Source organism: Lithobates pipiens, unplaced genomic scaffold (genome assembly GCF_037356315.1).
Source record: "Lithobates pipiens isolate NorthernLeopardFrog02 unplaced genomic scaffold, aLitPip1_a1.2 Scaffold_16, whole genome shotgun sequence".
Lineage (NCBI taxonomy): Eukaryota > Metazoa > Chordata > Amphibia > Anura > Ranidae > Lithobates > Lithobates pipiens.
This window is the reverse complement of record NW_027507748.1, coordinates 236,915,142-236,934,792: the sequence shown is the minus strand read 5'-3', so window position 1 is coordinate 236,934,792 and position 19,651 is coordinate 236,915,142. Positions and strand designations below refer to the sequence as shown.

Below are 19,651 nucleotides of genomic sequence, written 5' to 3'. Positions count from 1 at the left end.
ACAATTCTTTTTTTCAGATCCTCAGAGACTTGTTTGCCATTAGGTGCCATGTTGAACGTCCAGTGACCAGTATGAGAAAGTGAGAGCAATAACACCAAATTTAGCATACCTGTTCCCCATTCATACCTGAGACCTTGTAACACTGATGAGTCACTTGACACTGGGGAGGAAAATGGCTAATTTGGCCATTTTCACTTAGGGGTGTACTTGCTTTTATTGCCAGCAGTTTAGACATTAATGGCTGTGTGTTGATCAATGCCATTTCCGGTTTCACGGACGTGACATCTCGGACGGTGCAGGTGTACAAGGGGACACGGTCAGCGTCTCATACAGCCACCTTTCACCACACTGGGTGGTCCAGGAATGGTGGAGCTGTGTAGTGGAAGTTTCTTTATGCGGTAGGTTATTAAAATTGTTCTGTCATAGGCGAATACGTTCGGTATCTAGCAACCCTGTTTATATTCTTACCTTGTTATGTGACTGCTGGCAACTATAGTATGGTCAATAGCGACCTCATGGATGTTTAAAAAAAAAATAATTAAAATTCAGCCATCACATAGCATCTTTGTTAGATTCATCTATTTCTACCCTGTGTTTGTCACCTTGTACAATATAATATAAAATTTAAACTCGTGCTGAATGGTGAAAAAACGGTGAAAAGGAAAACTAAAGCAGCTGCTACACAAAGTGCTACTCACTAGAAATTTAAAATTATAAAAATGTGGCGCTCGCAAATGTTAATAAACATGTTTAACCAAGTGTGGATAAGTTCAGATGTTAATATACAAAGCAAAAAACATGTAAATAAAGTCCAAATAAATGTGCTGAATGTTCTGTACCGCATTGGGAAAAAAAGGTCGTTGATAACGCCCTGTAGATTGGCGAAACATGTCGACGTATTTCTGGTGGCACTGACGTAATTTCCTGCTCCTTGAAATGCACGCCGCGAGCAGCGTCCGGATCCATCTCTAATCCCTTTACATGCCTGTTTTTATCAACTATTTTGTAAGTACCCATTTGTATATGGAATAAATCCCTTTTCAATTTCACTATTAGTTCCATTTTTTTATCCTTTTTTGGTGCCTGGTGATTCTGCTGAGAAATTCCAACTAGAAATCCTTTGATCTGATGTGCACAACTCCACTCCTGATCTTCTCTGGATACCATCACATAAGCCTGAAGTGACTCCCAGACTGCAAAGCTGGGGGTCATCGCCATTTGGTAAGTGGGGACACATGTGGGGGTGGCGTGTCTGCACCTGAAAAGTCCTGGAGTGTCTGTGGTCCATTACATTTCAAAAGTTTTTTTCCCATTGTGGATCAGAACATTCAGCACATTTATTTGGACTTTATTAACATGTTTTTTGCTTTGTGTATTCACATCTGCACTTATCCACACTTGGTTACACATGTTTATTAACGTTTGCGAGCGCCACATTTTTATAATTGTACAATATAGGCAAATTGCAGAGCAGTGGTTGCTTGGTAATTTACGAAAGTTCCCTTTTGTATGTTTGGTAACTTCTGTTTTCCATATATAACATCAAAAACACACTACCCATATCTCTAAATGGATCTCTACATTTGTATTAGTATTCTAATACCTGACAATACATCCACGCAGTCCCCGGTGTATCTTGGACACCTGCTTCCTTCTACATTGATTGGTGAATTATCACTATGATCAAAATGATGCAAGGCTCTAGCCCTATTTCTATAATAGTCTACCTGTAAGTATAACAGGTTTGGATTTACTTGGGTTTGAGTGTATTTCCTTTTATGGGTGGCTCTAGTGCCTTATTTTATGTACTATCTGTTCAATTATGCATCAGTACACCAAGGTTGCATGTACACCCATAGCCATGGTGTGTTTGTTCTACACTTGGGCTGTTTGTTTTGACCTTTTGCTTGTTGGGTGATAGGCAAGCAGCATTATATATATATATATATATATATATATATATATATATATATATATATATATATATATATATATATATATAAAATATAAAATATTCTCACAAAAGTGAGTACACCCCTCACATTTTGTAAATATTTTATTATATCTTTTCAACTGACAACAATGCAGAAATTACACTTGTATAACAGTGTAAATGTGGAGTCCTCTGCCACTCCTCCATGATGACATCATGGAGCTGGTGGATGTTAGAGAGCTTGTGCTCTTCCACCTTCCGATTGAGGAATCCCCACAGAAGAGCAATAGGGTTTAGGTTTGGAGACATGCTTGGCTGGCTCATCACTTTTATCCTCAAATTCTTTAGCAAGGCAGTGGTTGTCTTGGAGATGTGTTTGGGGTCATTATGTTGGAATTCTGCCCTGTGGCCCAGACTCTGAAGGGGGGGGGGGGGGGATCATGCTCTGCTTCAGCATGTCACAGTAAATGTTGGCATTCATGGTTCCTAACGCAAGACACAGCCATTAATGTCTAAAGTGCTGGCAATAAAATTGAGTACACCCTAAGTGAAAATGGCCAAATTGGACCCAATTAGCCGTTTTCCCTCCCCAGTGTCACGTGACTCAGTGTTACAAGGTCTCAGGTGTGAATGGGGAGCAGGTGTGCTAGATTTGGTGTTATTGCTCTCACTTTCTCATATTGGTCACTGGAAGTTCAACATGGCACCTCATGGAAAAGAACTCTCTGAGGATCTGAAAAAAAGAATTGTTGCTCTACATAAAGATAGCCTAGGCTATAAGAAGAAGAACAATGGCCAAGACCATACAGCGGTTTAACAGGACAGGTTCCGATCAGAACAGGCCCCACCATGGTCAACCAAAGAAGTTGAGCGCATGGGCTCAGCGTCATATCCAGAGGTTGTCTTTGGGAAATAGACGTATGAGTGCTGCCAGCATTGCTGCAGAGATTGAATGTGTGGGAGGTCAGCCTATCAGTGCTCAGACCATACACCGCACATTGCATTAAATTGGTTTGCATGGCTTTCACCCCAGAAGGAAGCCTCTTCTAAAGATGATGCACAAGAAAGCCCGCAAACAGTTTACTGAAATCAAGCAGACTAAGGACATGCTTTACTGGAACCATGTCCTGTGGTCTGATGAGACCAAGATAAACTTATTTGGTTCAGATGGTGTCAAGCGTGTGTGGTGGCAACCAGGTGAGGAGTACAAAGACAAGTGTGTCTTGCCTACAGTCAAGCATGTTTGTGGGAGTGTCATTGTCTGGGGCTGCACGAGCCCTGACGGCTCTAGGGAGCTACAGCACATTGAGGAACCATGAATGCCGACATTTACTGTGACATGCTGAAGCAGAGCATGATTCCCCCCCCCCTTCAGAGTCTGGGCCACAGGGCAGAATTCCAACATAATGACCCCAAACACATCTCCAAGACAACCACTGCCTTGCTAAAGAATTTGAGGATAAAAGTGATGAGCCAGCCAAGCATGTCTCCAAACCTAAACCCTATTGCTCTTCTGTGGGGATTCCTCAATCGGAAGGTGGAAGAGCACAAGCTCTCTAACATCCACCAGCTCCATGATGTCATCATGGAGGAGTGGCAGAGGACTCCAGTGGCAACCTGTGAAGCTCTGGTGAACTCCATGCCAAAGAGGGTTACGGCAGTGCTGGAAAATAATGGTGGCCACACAAAATATTAACATTTTGGGCCCAATTTGGACATTTTCACTTAGTGGTGTACTCACTTTTGTTGCCAGTGGTTTAGACATTGATGGCTGTGTGAGTTATTTTGAGGGGACATCAAATTTACACTGTTATATAAGCTGTACACTCACTACTTTACATTGTAGCAAAGTGTAATTTCTTCAGTGTTATATAGTTACATAGCAGGTGAGGTCGAAAAAAGACACAAGTCCATCAAGTCCAGCCTATGTGTGTGATTATATGTCAGTATTACATTGTATATCCCTGTATGTTGTGGTCATTCAGGTGCTTATCTAATAGTTTCTTGAAACTATCGATGCTCCCCGCTGAAACTACCGCTGTGGAAAGGAATTCCACATCTGTGTCGCTCTTACAGTAAAGAATCCTCTACATAGTTTAAGATTAAACCTCTGTTCTTCTAATTTTAAGTGGCCTTGAGTCTTGTTAAACTCCCTTCCGTGAAAAAGTTTTATCCCTATTATAGGGTCACCAGTACGGTATTTGTAAATTGAAATCGTATCCCCTCTCAAGCGTCTCTTCTTCAAAGAGAATAAGTTCAGTGTTCGCAACCTTTCCTCATAACCAATATTCTCCAGACCCTTTATTAGCTTTGTTGCCCTTCTTTGTACTTGCTCTATTTCCAGTACATCCTTCCTGAGGATTGGTGCCCAGAACTGGACAGCATACTCTAGGTGCGGCCGGACCAGAGTCTTGTAGAGCGGGAGAATTTTCATTTTATCTCTGGAATGAATCCCCTTTTTAATGCATGCCAACATTCTGTTTGCTTTGTTAGCAGCAGCTTTTTTTTTCTACATTGAACCTCATTTGCCACATAGTTGCCCACTCCATTCATTTGTTCAGATCTTTTTGAAAGGTTTCCACATCCTGCAGAGAAGTTATTGCGATGCTTAGCTTAGTATAGTCCGCAAATACAGAGATTGAACTGTTTACCCCATTCTCCAGGTTGTTTATGAACAAATTAAACAGGATTGGTCCCAGCACAGAACCCTGGGGGACCCCACTACCCACCCCTGACCATTCTGAGTACTCCCTCTTTTTCAGCACCCTCTGAACTCACCCTTGAAGCCAGTTTTCAATACACTCACCCTATGGTCCATGCCAACAGACCTTATTTTGTACAGTAAATGTTTATGGGGAACTGTGTGAAATGCTTTTGCAAAATCCAGATACACCACGTCTATGGGCCTTCCTTTATCTAGATGGCAACTCACCTCCTCACAGAAGGGTAATAGATTGGTTTGGCAAGAATGATTCTTCGTGAATCCATGCTGATTACTGCTAATGATACCGTTCTCATTACTAAAATCTTGTATATAGTCCCTTATCATCCCCTCCAAGAGTTTACATACTATTGAAGTTAGGCTAACTGGTCTGTAATTCCCAGGGATGTGTTTGTGTCCCTTTTTAAATATTGGTGCTACATTGGCTTTTCTCTAATCAGCTGGTACCATTCCAGCCAGTAGACTGTCAGTAAAAATTAAGAACAACTTTCAGGTGCAAGCCACCTGGTCCCAGTGATTTATTAATGTTTCCCAAGTCTAATTTTAATTCTGTCCTTTGTTAACCATGGAGGTGCTTCCTATGATGTGTCATGAGAATAAACACTGCAGTTTTGGTTACTGAAGCCCCCGATTCCCCACATGAAAAGCTATAATAAAATATTAAAAAAATGTGAGGTGTATTCACTTTTGTGAGATACTGTCTATATTCGTCAGATATAGATTATATGTTTTTGCTTTTTTTTTTTTTTTAAAGAGATGTATACTTGTGGGATCATCATTTTATCTATGTGGACTACATGCCTAAGGTCCTGAAGAAGCGTTTTTCTATATGTAACATGTAGAGCTGAGCTACAGTACACCTCCAACCACTCAACATCAAGGTTGTAATACTATCCACCTACCAATCGTGTCCATCAGAATGGTTTATGACCAAATGGACAGTTTAGTAATGTTGCTGTAGTGTAACATGGTGGTGTCATGTGCCAATCAGGCAATTAGTACGATACTGTGAAAGCAAAATGTTTTAGCATTGTAAATTGTAAAGATATTTGCATTTTATAAACATTGTTATTGTGGTGCCTACAAAGTCCATCATCTATTTAGCCTTCCGATATACTGCAGTAAACATGCACCAACGCACCTCAATGTATTGCAGTAAACCTACCCTGAAACACTAAACTGACACTAAAGTAAAAATGAATGGCTGCACTACAACCACACTGCGCTATCACTATATTCACACTGATCTTACCCGCACAATAGAATCATAATAGCAAACTAACTTTCTAGTAGCAATAAATAGAGCCCTGTTCTATTGATCCAATATCACACTGCTCTGGGAAAGTTCCTGTGAGGTGGGTCTATGAGCAATGAGCTATAACAGGGCAGAGTCATCATTACTTTCTCCAGTGATGGCTCTGACAGTGTTCTGTGACCTGACTGGACAAATCCTTCATTGCTTCAGCCAATCGGGGCTTCCAATGCAGTACGTGGTGCACAGTGCATTGAGGGGGCACTCAGCCGGCCAAACCGATGGTTGAACACTGTGAAAATTTTGGGTGTTCGCCAAATGAGCGAACAGCCAATGTTCTGCCCAAACCATTTGCCCAACACTAACCAGAAGATATAATACTGGCTGCTATTGATCAAAGGGTAGTGTACTCCAGTATCCCCCACAACAAAAGGATAGAAATAGTTTGCCATTTTTTTTAAAAAGATGGACAAACACAAAGGTGTCCTTTTATATTTTTTCAACTGTTAAATATAATTTTGCCAAATTGTGTGTTTACAATCCCATGTGTACACCCCCCAGCCTCTGCCTCTGCAGCTAAAGGGGGGGTATCTCTTTGGAGACCCGGGAGCCTTACTGAACCTCCAATACCTGCTGGGTTACTACTGGAGTGTGCTTTGTTATAGATGCTTACTATTTTAGGTCTTTTTTTCTTCCTTTGTGCTGGTTGGCTGACCATTTACATTTATGTCTCTGTTTGAACTGAATATACGACGATCCCTTATTGCTAATTGTGACCCTAGGCAAACTATCTTTGCATCTTTCACAGATGAAGTGTCTGTTTTTTCTGAGGGGGGGTTGTCCGGTCTGCTCCACTTCCAGGGGTTGGTCATCCTGTTTTAGGTTTCTCTTCCGATGTCTCCCCATAACCTGAATAGATATGATGGGCCCAATAGGTCTTGGGGCTGAAATAGCCCAGTCTTCACATGGTTTGTTTTTTAGGCCTCTTGCACATGATACTCCTGTTTCAGCATCAGATATACAAATGTAACAGCGCTGCTAATAAATTAATAAGTAAAAAATAAGACAATCACATTTAAACAGTGCATAAAGGTGACATAAAATTAATAAGTCTTCTTATCAAAGTGAAAAAATCGTGGGTAAATTTGCGATTGTGCTTTACTGTGACTCACTACTTGTTAAGGTACTCCCAACACCAAGTGTAATGCATGCTGACCTCCTTATAAGACCCTGTAAGGGGTCAAACACATCTTGCACACAGTTCAATTCTCCTTTTAAGCATGGCTCCACACTGATCCTAACTAGTTCCTGGTAAGCTTTGTAAGGGTTTAGCTCACTCTGCAATCAATACAGTAACCTCCCAATGTAGCTGCTTCAGAGTTGGCTACATATTAGTCTCCAGCAAATTAAAATGACATGCAAAAGACAAAATTGCTTGCAATAGTGCAGTATCCTCAGTATTAAATGAACAGAACCTCACCACCCCAGCTAATATTAAACTCACATGTATTTAAAAGTAATAAGCATAGATACAAAAATCCAAACAGGTCTCACTTGAAACGAACAAGGTTTCACCGCCAGGCTCCACCTATACTAGTTCCGCCACCTACCTCATGGCTTCATCTGGAGGAATGAGCCGTGCGGCTATGGTGGTGTATAATTATAGATAAAATAAAAAGCTTTTGAGTTAATTGGCATATGCGCAGTGAGCTCCGGCAACTTTTTATTGGTATATAGCCATTTTTATCCACCGATTGGAAAAAAGGTTGTGTTAAACCTTCCCTCCAACACTGATATAGTTAGATCCAAAAAATTTATTTGTTTTGAATCATGTTTCCATGTGAAGGAAATATTTCTGTAATTTTGTATACTCAGAATTTGGACCGAAGTGGTTTCATCGCCATTCCAGACAATGACATCATCGATGTAACAATTATACATTGTTAACTCTTTAGGTATGGCTTAGTTAATAGAATTCTCCTCCAAATCTCCAAAAAATATTTGCCACGCTCAGGGCAAATTTAGCGCCATTGTGATACCCTTTAACTTGTTTGTAGTATGTGTTGTCATGCCAGAAATAATTATGTGACAGGCAATACTCCAGACTTTCTAACAGCTATACCACTGTTTTCTAGGTGTTTCAATGCCCATTGTGTTGCCTTTACTGTTTCTTGATCAAGCGTAGCTAATGGACAGGGTCCCTCTTTAATTAGAATTTCATCCAACAGTTGGCCAAGATGCTTCGTGTCCCTCTGGTAAGCTCTGGTTTTCTGTGCCAGAGGGTTGTAGGCAGTAGTTGTGGCAGGCACAGCACTATGAAGTGCCTTATGTGCTGTGGCATTAGAAGAATTTTAATTTCTGATCTTTTAATCCAAACAGGACTATCTCTTACTTCATAATTCCTCTAGCACTGTTCTATGGAAGCAGAAGCACATCAAACCTCTATGCTATCTTCTTTATTAATTTCAGCTTTTCTTCATATATAACACTGACAATTTAGCAGCAGGCAGTGCACATACAAACGTGTTGAATAAAGTATAAACTGTTCAATCTTGTCATTCTACATAAAATGGTAGATATATTTTTCTCTTCAGTATTTGTACTTTCACTTTAAATACTTTAGACATTTTATGATCTCTCTGAGAGGTATATCTGAGGCTTAAGAAATATTTTTGCTTGTTTGAACGCTTGCTATGATGTTTGTTTAATGATGTTTGCTATGATGTTTGCTTGAACATTTGTTTGGTGGAACTACAAGTGAACACATAACTAGTTCAGTATACAGTTCTAATCACATTATTTAACAATAGTAACATATATAACTGTATTAAATACCTATTTTGGCCACTTGCTTCCATAAAACGGAGCTCTGGCTGCATCTGTAATCTGCTCAGGTCCACTCTCTCTGATGTAATGAGTTCTAGCAATGTGCTGGGTAATTTCCAGACAAAATAATAGGTGTAAGGCTGGCCAAGACTCTTGATCAGTGGGAGATTGGCTGTGATTGGCCAAAACACCTGAGAGTCACAAAGGCTTAACTCTGTTTTCTGGTTTCAATTCTGCTGTGTCTTTGAGCTTACCTTACTGTCATATAATGAATCTTAAAGCGGGAGTCCGCCGGGATTCCGCGTTTTTTTTTTTTTTAAAGCCAGCAGCTACAAATACTGCAGCTGCTGACTTTTAAAATAGTGACACTTACCTGTCCAGCGCGCCCGCGATGTCGGCACCCGAAGCCGATCTCTAGATCGTCTCTCGGGTCCTGCCGCCGCCATCTTGGGTATGGGAATCAGGAAATGGAGCCTTTCGGCTTCATTTCCCGGTTCCCTACTGCTCATGCGCGAGTTGCGCTGCGCAATAAGGACGGTCCCCGCTGCCTCTGGGATCTGTGTGTTTCCCAGCAGGCAGCGGGGCACTTGCGGAAAGGGGCGGGCACTTGCGGAAAGGGGCGTAATCTACGCCCCTTTCCGCAGAGAGCTATCCCGGAAGTGGGTGCAGATATCTGTACTGTACAGGTATCTGCACCCCCCCCCCTGAAAGGTGCCAATTGTGGCGCCGGAGGGGGGGAGGGTTCCAATGAGCGGAAGGTCCACTTTAGGGTGGACCTCCGCTTTAAAAGGCATATGTTTCTCATTTGCTTCTGTGAACACAATATACAACCGTTGTCAACCGTTGACATTTGTGTATAAAGTCACAGTAAATAACTGCTTTTATCTCTCACGTGCGAGCATATAAACTATATTAAGGTTATTAGCAGGTCTCGCTGTATATGCATGTAAGTCACATTAGAATCCTAGGACATGTTTTATCTAGCCAGCTAAAGTAGTCTAGATATTGGCCCATCCTTGCTCCAACAAATTGGATTCCATTAACTATAGGATGTCCCAGAGGGTTTAGACTATCCTTATGTATTTTGGGAACCGTGTAAATAATAGGGATCCTACAAGTGTTAAGAACAAGATATATACTTTCTTTCTTATTCAACAGCCCCCTCTTTAAATTTTTATCCACTCATTTTATAACTCCTCGTGGGGTTACTTCTTAGTGGGATATATGTATCATTATCATCTAACTGTCTCCTTAATTCCACTTTGTGGCCTCTTTTGTCTGTATAACTAATCCCCCTCCCTTGTCGGCTGGTCTGATTACAAGATTTTTCCTATTTTCTAGACGTTTAATTACGATTTCAGTATTTTTGGCTTCTCTAACTTTTCTGAGTTCCATTTGGTGTAAATCCTGCACTACCATCTTTTTGAATACTTTGATATGCCCATTATTACTAACCGGTGGATTAAAGGGGTTGTAAAGGTAAATGTTTTTTCACCTTAATGCATTCTATGCATTAAGGTGAAAAAACATCTGACAGTGCCTGCGCCCCCAGCCCCCCCCCCCCCCGTTTTACTTACCTCACCCCTCGAAAGTCCCGCGCTCGTCCCCCGACGTCCTTTTCCACCGTTCAGCCTGGCCGCTGATTGGCTGGAGTGGATGGATGGAAAGCAGCGCAGCCATTGGCTCGCGCTGCTGTCAATCACATCCACTGACGCGGAGCGCCGGGAGCGGGGCCGTGTGATACCGCGAGCGGCTATATCCGCCGGCTGTATCATGGGAGCGCACCCGCAGATGCTTCTCACCATGCGAGGGAGCTCGCATGAACGTGAGAAGCATCTGAGGGAGGAAGCCGAGACATCCGCCGAGGGACCCCAGAAGAGCAAAACGAGCTGCACAGTGGAGGTAAGTATAACATGTTTGTTATTTTTTTTTTTTATTCTCTTTACAATCCCTGGTCCCTAGTCATAGCCAACAGCTCTCCTGCTCCCTGTCCTATGGTCTATAGCTACACCTTTGGTTATGATACATAAGTTTTCTGTATCTGGCACCACAAGCGTTTTATCAACAAAGAGCGCTATAGCCATATTAAAAGGATGTTGGTACTTTGAAAAATGGGTAGGACAGATTTATTTCTGTTTTTATCATTTATTACAAAAAAAAACTTTACCTATTTAATTGGCCTCTCCTTGTCTTTACCCCCAGTGTCCTTGTTCTTAACTTGTCATAGAATACCATTTATATTTATGTATGGTTGCACCTGGATTCCCAATTGTACAGAACAGTTCAACCTTGTTATCAATTTGGTGACTGCAATCCTTAGTAAATCATTTGGGAAAACTTATATGGTATTGTGGATAGGGTTGCACAGATATCAACGCTAGTATCTGTGCCAATACCAAGCATTTGCACAAATACTTGTATGCGTCTATGCTAAATCTGATACCTGTTGTACCAGGTCTGGCATCCTCAGCATAGCACGGGGGCCGGGCAGCCTCACAGATGATCGGTGTGGTGGTGGAGGTCATTTATAAGCACCGATCTCCATGTATAGCTTTCAATAAAGCAGCTGACAGCCGCTTATCCTCCTCTCCCTCCTGTGGCTTTCAGCTGCTTTATTAAAAGCTATACAGGGAGGTCGGTGCTTATAACTGCCCCCCACCACCGCACCGATCACCCTGACTGTCTCCTATGTCCTCTGGCTTCCCAGGATCTCTGTGTGCTCCTCCGGCTCTCCAGGTCCTTCTCGGGTTCCCCCCTCTTCTCAGGATTCTGTCAGGATGGAGATCCGAAAAAGGTGCTGGTAAATATGTAAATATAATTCAAAAAAATAATAGAACAGATGATACACAGGGATGAACGAAGTGGGACTCTAATTTTAGGATAAAAAAGGGTTAAATACAGCGCTAAAAACTAAATAGTGAATTAAATCCTAAAAATATATAGCTGCAGCTCAAATTTGTAAGCTATATACAAACATCGTTACCATAAACATAGAAAAAAGCTGTGCATAAAATTAAACTAAAATAATACAGTGCCAAAAATAAACAGTGAATTGCACCAAATGATCACCATAATGAATATTAAATCATAATAAATATGCAATACGTGATGACTAACCAATTCTCAAGTGAGGAGGATAGTGATAAAAAATATTGCTATATATAAAAGTTTAAACAAAATTTAAGATACTTTACAGTCTTAATGATTCAATTTGAGTTCAGGGATGTTCCCAGCAGGTTATACAGAAAATGGCCTACGCATATTGCGGGTGATTCCGTTTCGTCAGGGCCTTGAGGATAGCACAGATGTAAACATTGTGTGAATTCTACAAATAGAGTGTTGATGAATGTACCATATATCATATAATTAATGTAAATACATAATGATGCAAATATGTAATTTACGGCTTCCTTCCTTTTCTGAATGCACAGAGTTAGTGATCACTGACTGTGTTTACGATGCTTCAGTTTATGAATGAACTGCCTCTTGTCCATTCATCTTCAGTGCAGCCAATGCTGCAGAGAAAGGAACTGGTGAATCTGTCCACAGTCCCTTTTTCTGTCTTAAAGGGGAGATGTCAGAGGTCTGTTTAGACCCCTGATATCTCACCAAAGTCCCCAGCTTCGGTATCGGCGAATACTTGAAAAAAGTTTCGGTCCTTGTACTCTGTCTTAAAAATTGGTATCGGTGCAACCCTAATTGTGGAGATCCGTTAATACCATGGAAAGGTCTGTTTTTTCCTGGAACCACCATGTAAAGTATAACCTCATCTACTGTATTACTTGTTTTAGTTTTAAGTGCTAACCTCCCATTCTACTAAAATTCCTCTTTGCATTGCTGTTGGAGGGACCACAAAAAAATAAAAACCCAACAGTAGATCCAAACCTTGCCTACTCCAAAAAAAGTTTTTTGGCTGAAATGTTTTTAACTGTATAACTTTTGTATTGAGCTTTTTTACGGATTCATCTGGTACAATATATTTAGTTAATTTACAAAAAAGATTGTATTTTGCTTATTTACAGCTGTTGAATGTCCAAGTCCAGATGTGAAAAATGCAAAGAAATTATCTGGGTTTGCTGGTCCATACTATTACAATTTTGCAGTCACTTTTGAATGTTTTAAGGACTTTACCATGAAAGGCGCCAACTCTGTCAACTGCAATGCCAGCAGCCAATGGGATCCTGCGTTGCCTACATGTAATAGTAAAGGTAAATTGGAATATCCCCGCTCTATCAAGAACAAAACTAACGCTACCAAAATAATTAAAGCTAAATTAAAGTGCCTAGTGCATAAATAAACATCCTGTGTAAATATACTATACTATATTGCAGAGCTGCAAACCCCACTAAAATAAATCAAGGTGTAAATAAAATGTAAAAAGGTACAATGAATGGATATTTCACTACCACATAATAAAGTGTCTTGTGCATGAATGTAAACAAATCACATTAAATGTGCAAAAAACCTTATTGCAGAGGTGCAAACCCCCACTGAGATAAGTTTTAACAAAAAAGAAACAAATCCTCAAAGGGAAGAGTTGAATAAGGTGCCTAGTGTTTAAATCAACATAATGAAACTATACCATATTCGTATAAAAAACTGTAAAGAATTACCAGAACTTCATATGTGCAATGATAAAATGCAACAAAATTCCCATAAACAAGTCCAATCAAGTGCATTAAAATTGAAAAATAATAAATAAAACGTGAATCAAACAGTGCAAATGAACAAAATAAAGTCCATAAGCAAATTGAAGTTTGCTAAATAATCAGTGACTGATCGCTGGACACGTCCATCCCTGGGGAATGACAGAGAAGCATCCCTCTTTCTAAGAAATCGTGCGAGAAGGTTCTCAGTGATATAGATCTCTATGGAAAATATGAAGTATTAATGCCAGTTGTGTGGGACAGCTTGATCTGCCAGGAATAGGGATGCAATCCCTGGATCTTTTTAATCTGCTATTTACCTTACAGCAGTAAGGTAAGGGGCCATTTTACCTGGTGTGCTGTGAGCACTGAAGAGGCACAAGAGGGATAATTACCTTTCACCTTCCACATGGAGAAGTACTAAATTAGTCACTGATTATTTAGCAAACTTCAATTTGCTTATAGACTTTATTTTGTTCATTTGCACGGTGTGATTCACGTTTTATTTATTATTTTTCAATTTTAATGCACTTGATTGGACTTGTTTATGGGAATTTTGTTGCATTTTATCATTGCACATATGGAGTTCTGGTAATTCTTTTACAGTTTTTTATACGAATATGGTATAGTTTCATTATGTTGATTTAAACACTAGGCACCTTATGCAACTCTTCCCTTTGAGGATTTGTTTCCCTTTTGTTAAAACTTATCTCAGTGGGGGTTTGCACCTCTGCAATAAGGTTTTTGCACATTTAATGTGATTTGTTTACATTCATGCACCAGACACTTTATTATGTGGTAGTGAAATATCCATTCATTGTACCTTTTTACATTTTATTTACGGCTTGATTTATTTTAGTGGGATTTGCAGCTCTGCAATATAGTTTAGCATTTATGCACTAGGCACTTTAGTTTAGTTTTAATTATTTTGGTAGCGCAACACCATTTATTTGATTTTTTCTTTACATGTAATAGTAAGTTGCACTATAATTTCCTGTTAATGTGTATGTAATGCTCTAAATGGAGGTGCAACAGAGACCTTTTTTACTTGCAGCATTGTCAACCAGGGTAGTGTTAAGTTGGCCAAATGCTAATAGATTATTTAATGAATGTTCATATGAGCATTCGTGCGAAAACTTCAGTGCATTCGCTGACTTGGCGAATGTCTTTCGAAAGTACTTCAAAATTTTATTTAACTTTTGGAATTTTGTAATGAATAGGCTTTGGTGAATGGAAACCGCATTCTGTGCTAGAAATTCATTCATTCAATAAAAATTTCTATCCTATTCCTGCATTTTCTCGTCACTGTAGTCGAAAGCAAATGTCAATATGACCCCACTAAGGTTTAGATCAGGGGTCTCAAACTGGCGGCCCTCCAGCTGTTGTGAAACTACAAGTCCCATGAGTCATTGCAAGGCTGACAGTTACAAGCATGACTCCCACAGGCAGAGGCATGATGGGATTTGTAGTTTCGCAACAGCTGGAGGGCCGCCAGTTTGAAACCCCTGGTTTAGATAATCAAATGAATGTTCCTAAAACAAAGATTTTTTTTAAACAAAATTCTACTAGTGCATGACCAGCTTAAAGCGGATGTAAACCCTCTCCGATACCCAGTGAAATGAACATCCTCAGATGATACACAGGGATGAAACTAATCTCCCTACATAAGTTTTACATGCATATCTGCTGTCTTCAGCTTTCTATATTCTTTAGAAAGTGAACATCATGTTAGAATTTTTAGAAAACAGAAGTGGTTGTGGGACTTTAAATGAGGTGTATGATAACATACACCTCTATCCCTAATTCAGAAAAAAGAAAGGGGTTTTTGGGATCATGAGTGAGACACAAGACACGTGGCAGGAGAAATTGTAAAATTGTTTACTTGGCATATATACAAAGCATACCTCATGAACCTATGATACATGGTTGAACATGAGTATTATTATCTATGTACAAAGTGATGGCATACAAAAAAGAAGAATTCATATATATCCACACATGCACGCATCTGAAATCGCATAGTATCCCATGGAAGTAATTAGTATAAAAAGCCAATTCTCATAGAATAATGGATACAAATGGGTTCTGGTACTGGAAAGAGAGCAAGTACAAAGAAGGGCAACAAAGCTGATAAAGGGTCTGGAGGATATTAGTTATGAGGAAAGGTTGCAAGCACTGAAGTTATTCTCTCTAGAGAAGAGACACTTGAGAGGGGATATGATTTCAATATACAAATATCATACTGGTGACCCCACAATAGGGATAAAACTTTTTTGCAGAAGGGAGTTTAACAAGACTTGTGGCCAGTCATTAAAATGAGAAAAGAGGTTTAGCCTTAAACTACATAGAGGGTTCTTTACCGTAAGAGCGGCAAGGATGTGGAATTCCCTTCCACAGGCGGTGGTCTCAGGGGGGAGCATCGATAGTTTCAAGAAACTATTAGATAAGCACCTAAATGACCGCAACATACAGGGATATACAATGTAATACTGACATATAATCACACACATAGGTTGGACTTGATGGGCTTGTGTCTTTTTTCGACCTTACCTACTATGTAACAAGGCCCTAGGCTTTGTTTAGACTTGCCGTTGGGGGGGGGGGGGGGGGGGCATGCAGTTGTGGAGCATTTGTCGGCAAATTGAGATTAAAACAGGTGATGAGGATCACATCACTTTTCTCACCGCCTGCCAGTAGCCTCTGGAGGTTAGCCGCGGGCTTCAGAGACAATGATTTTACGGTAAGTCAAGCATCATGTTTATTACGTGCCTTATATTTTTGAGATTTTTTTTATTTACTGAATTTCTTTGAGTTTTGTAGAGCTATGTAAGGAATCAATTTATCTTTATTTTGTAATTCATCTTCATAAATCATTCATTCATTTTGTTTTATGTCTTTTAGGGGACTCTGTTGCAGGAGGCATGGGTAAGAAAACGAATTTAGTAATTATCTATACTCTGCTGTTTAAGTATGATAGTGAATGTTTTGGGTGAATTTGAATGGTTTTGTACAGATTTTGTCTTTATAGCAATGACTAGAAATTGTTTTCAAATACTTTACTTTTTTGTCAGTTAAATCTTGCATGTGAATATAAAGCTCAATAAATTACACTGACATTTAAACTCACAAATGAAGGTGTGAGAAAATTGACTTGCCCCTTTTTGTCAGTTCAGTCTGAAGTCCCAGTCATACAAAGGCAAGCCCCCAAGCAGGTTTCCTCTGTGCTGTCTTTAAGTACTCCTAGTATGTTAGGAATCCTCTGGGAAGTAGGTGATTTGTAACTGTATGTAACCAGCAAATAGGCAAATCTTATAACAGATTTAGCAGGAAACACATTTTTTACAGTTTATGTGGGAAGAACTGGGCAATAGTTACAATGTATGGAAAACAAAAGCGCAATTCTGAAAAATGAAACAGGAAAGGAACACATTACGATATGCAAACAACAAACTGGCAGTCATTACAATATGCCATGTTTAGTGCAGTATCCAACCTCATGTTCCCTGCTGAGGCTCTTCTTTTTTTTGGGGGGGGTTTACAAGCCCATTGCACCCTTGAAACGCTCAAAAACGACCTTCATTTTGCTGTCTCTCATCTTCGAAGCATTTTACACTGAAATATCCAGTTTTTCTCAAACTTTTAGTTACTGTAAAATTTGTTTTCTTATCGCCTGCCAATAACCTCTGGAGATTAGCTCGGGCTTCAGAGGCAAAGGCGAGTTAGACGCATGTCTAAATTTACCCTTCTGGCCCTTTCACGCAAGCTGTCCGATCAGGTCCACCTGTAATTTTTTTCAGGCGGATCTGATCGGACCCTCCTGTCTCCCCTATTGAGTGGCGGATGTCAGTGGGGACCTGTCCGCTGACATCTGCCGCTATTCGATCCTGCCTGCAAAAAACAGTTGGGACTGTGTCCATCTCTGCTCTGCACAGCAGAGCAGTGACCGACCTGTCATCTGTAGGGGAATTAGCAGACTGATCCCCTGCTGAACAGGGAGCCGCCTATGTAAAAGAGGCCTTCCTATGATTTTTTTTTATTTTCTACCTATTTTTTTTCTTTGGACAGACATCAGGGGTCTAAGCAAACCTCTGAATAGCGGCTCTCATTTATAAATGGTGGCATAGTAATCACTGTTTACTATGCCACCGATCGTGACAACTGAACACATGACCCCCTGACATAACCGCTGAACATATGCCACCAAGTTTAGTACTGAACACTAACTATGTTCTCCTAGGAAAAGAAGGGGGCTGGTTAACATATGTTTACCAGCCCCACATCCACCCTGCTCTCCATCCTGAAACTGCACTCGCCCTCCTCCCAGGCAGCAGCTGCAGGGAATGCCACTTGCCAAGCTACATGGAGGGCCTGCTGGGGATCGTGAGTGAGGGGGTGCACTGAAGAGAATGCCAGTGGGAGGGGCAACATTGAGGGGAAAAAAAGGGTTAACAGTGCAATTACCTGCAAGAGTGGCAGTGGAGGAAGCAGGCAATCGCAACGGATCCATGGAGATCAGTTCTGGCCGGTGGGGGGGCGCTGATGCTGGGGGGACAGCTGTAGTAGACAAAGGACAGTGTGGGGGAGACAGAGCAGGCATTTTAGGCAGTTCAGGAGGGGGAGGAAGCAGCGGGTGGCAGGTAGAGAAGTGGCGGGGGGTCATTTTAGCTGAATAATACGGACTTGGCCCCCTGCAGGCAGTTCTATAAGTCTGCACTGCATACAGAACTGGCAGTGAAGGGTTAATGTTCCAAAAGGACACATTTCTTAGAATTAAAAGGAACAGAAAGCATCCTTGATGTCCAATTAGGTGCAAGGGACTTGCTCACTGGAGCAAACTTGTCTTCCAACCAATGCACTGGAGCTTTGAACAATTCCATTGTCCCTTTATTGCTGGATCTCTCCTCTGGCATCAGTTAACAAAGTCTGGCTTCTGGGAATGATCTTTTCACCCAGATGAGTTTCAAGACACTTACTGCAAATAAAGAACACTTCCAGTTTCAATAACAAAGCAAGCAATTTTGTCTTAAGGTCCAGATTGCAGTGGATGCCCTAGGGACTCCGAGGGATCTGTTTGGCTTGAGCTTTGCATTTCCTCCTCTAAAGCTTCTTCATCTGTTCTGCAGAATTGAGATGGCATTACAATGATACTCATCACACCAAATTGGCACAAACAGATGTGGTACTCGGACCCCAGCAGTCCCCTTGCAGATTCTTCATGGGTTCTTCCAACTTGCCCAGATCTTTTGGTCCCAAGCTTCAGTCGCTGGCTTTGACAGCATGGCTGTTGAAGCTGAGGTCTTAAACGATAGGGGCCTATCTGATTCTGCTTTTGTTAGTCCTCTTCAAATTTCTTGTAAGGTCTACCATTGCACCTGGAAAGTGTACTTCACATGGTGTGAGGCAAGTAAGTTGTATCTCAGGAAGTACTCAGTGGGACCCATTCTGATCTTTCTCCAATCCAATTTGAGTCAATATACACTATATTACCAAAAAGATTGGGACGCTTCCTTTACACGTACGTTAACTTTAATTGCATCCCAGTCTTAGTCTGTAGGTTTCAATATTGAGTTGGCCTACCCTTTGCAGCTATAACAGCTTCAACTCTTCTGGAAAGGCTGTCCACAAGGTTTACTAGTGTATCTATGGGAATGTTTGACCATTCTTTCAGAAGCGCATTGTGAGATCAGGCACTAATTTTGGATGAGTAGTCCTGGCTCATATTTTCCGCTCTAATTCAACCCAAAGGTGCTCTGTCGGGAAGAGGCCAGGACTCTCTGAAGGCCAGTCAAGTTCTTCCACCCCAAACTTGATTTTGAGTTGGGACTCTTGTTGAGAACCTTTTTTTATCCACTTGCTGACCACGCACTCTCGTTTTATTGCTACAGTGCGGGCCAGCTGCATATAATCACATTTACCTGTTTCTGCTTTTCTGGTGTTATGGAAATGTTTACTTACATCCATTAGTAATTACAAAGAAGAAAGATTCATACACAAGATCATAGTGTTATTTAGTCTTCGTTTCCACCAGTGCGTTTTGTCATACCACTTTGGATAGTTGCATTACAAGTCACAGCCCATTGATTTCAATAGCACCTGTTCCAATCTATGCCACTCAAAGCTGCAGCAACTCTGAAACGGTACCTACACCACTCTGATCGACACTGGATGCAACTCTGACCCAGTGTGTAAATTTGAATCAGTCACATCCAAAGCCACACCTTAGTCGCACTGAAGTCGCATCTCAAAGTCACACTCTCAATTGTGCGACTTTG

General features: G+C 40.9%; 1 protein-coding gene across 7 annotated transcripts in view; it reads left to right on the top strand.

The window, feature by feature from the left end:
- LOC143982462 (membrane cofactor protein-like) overlaps positions 1-19,651 on the top strand; it is a 233,715-nt gene that overhangs the window by 196,071 nt on the left and 17,993 nt on the right. For 6 of the 7 annotated variants that reach the window (XM_077481196.1, XM_077481192.1, XM_077481193.1 and 3 more), the window contains 2 exons: positions 12,756-12,941; positions 16,281-16,304. In XM_077481196.1, coding sequence (XP_077337322.1) covers positions 12,756-12,941; positions 16,281-16,304 — 210 coding nt within the window. The remainder of the gene's footprint in view (positions 1-12,755; positions 12,942-16,280; positions 16,305-19,651) is intronic. The other variant, XM_077481198.1, reaches the window with a different exon arrangement.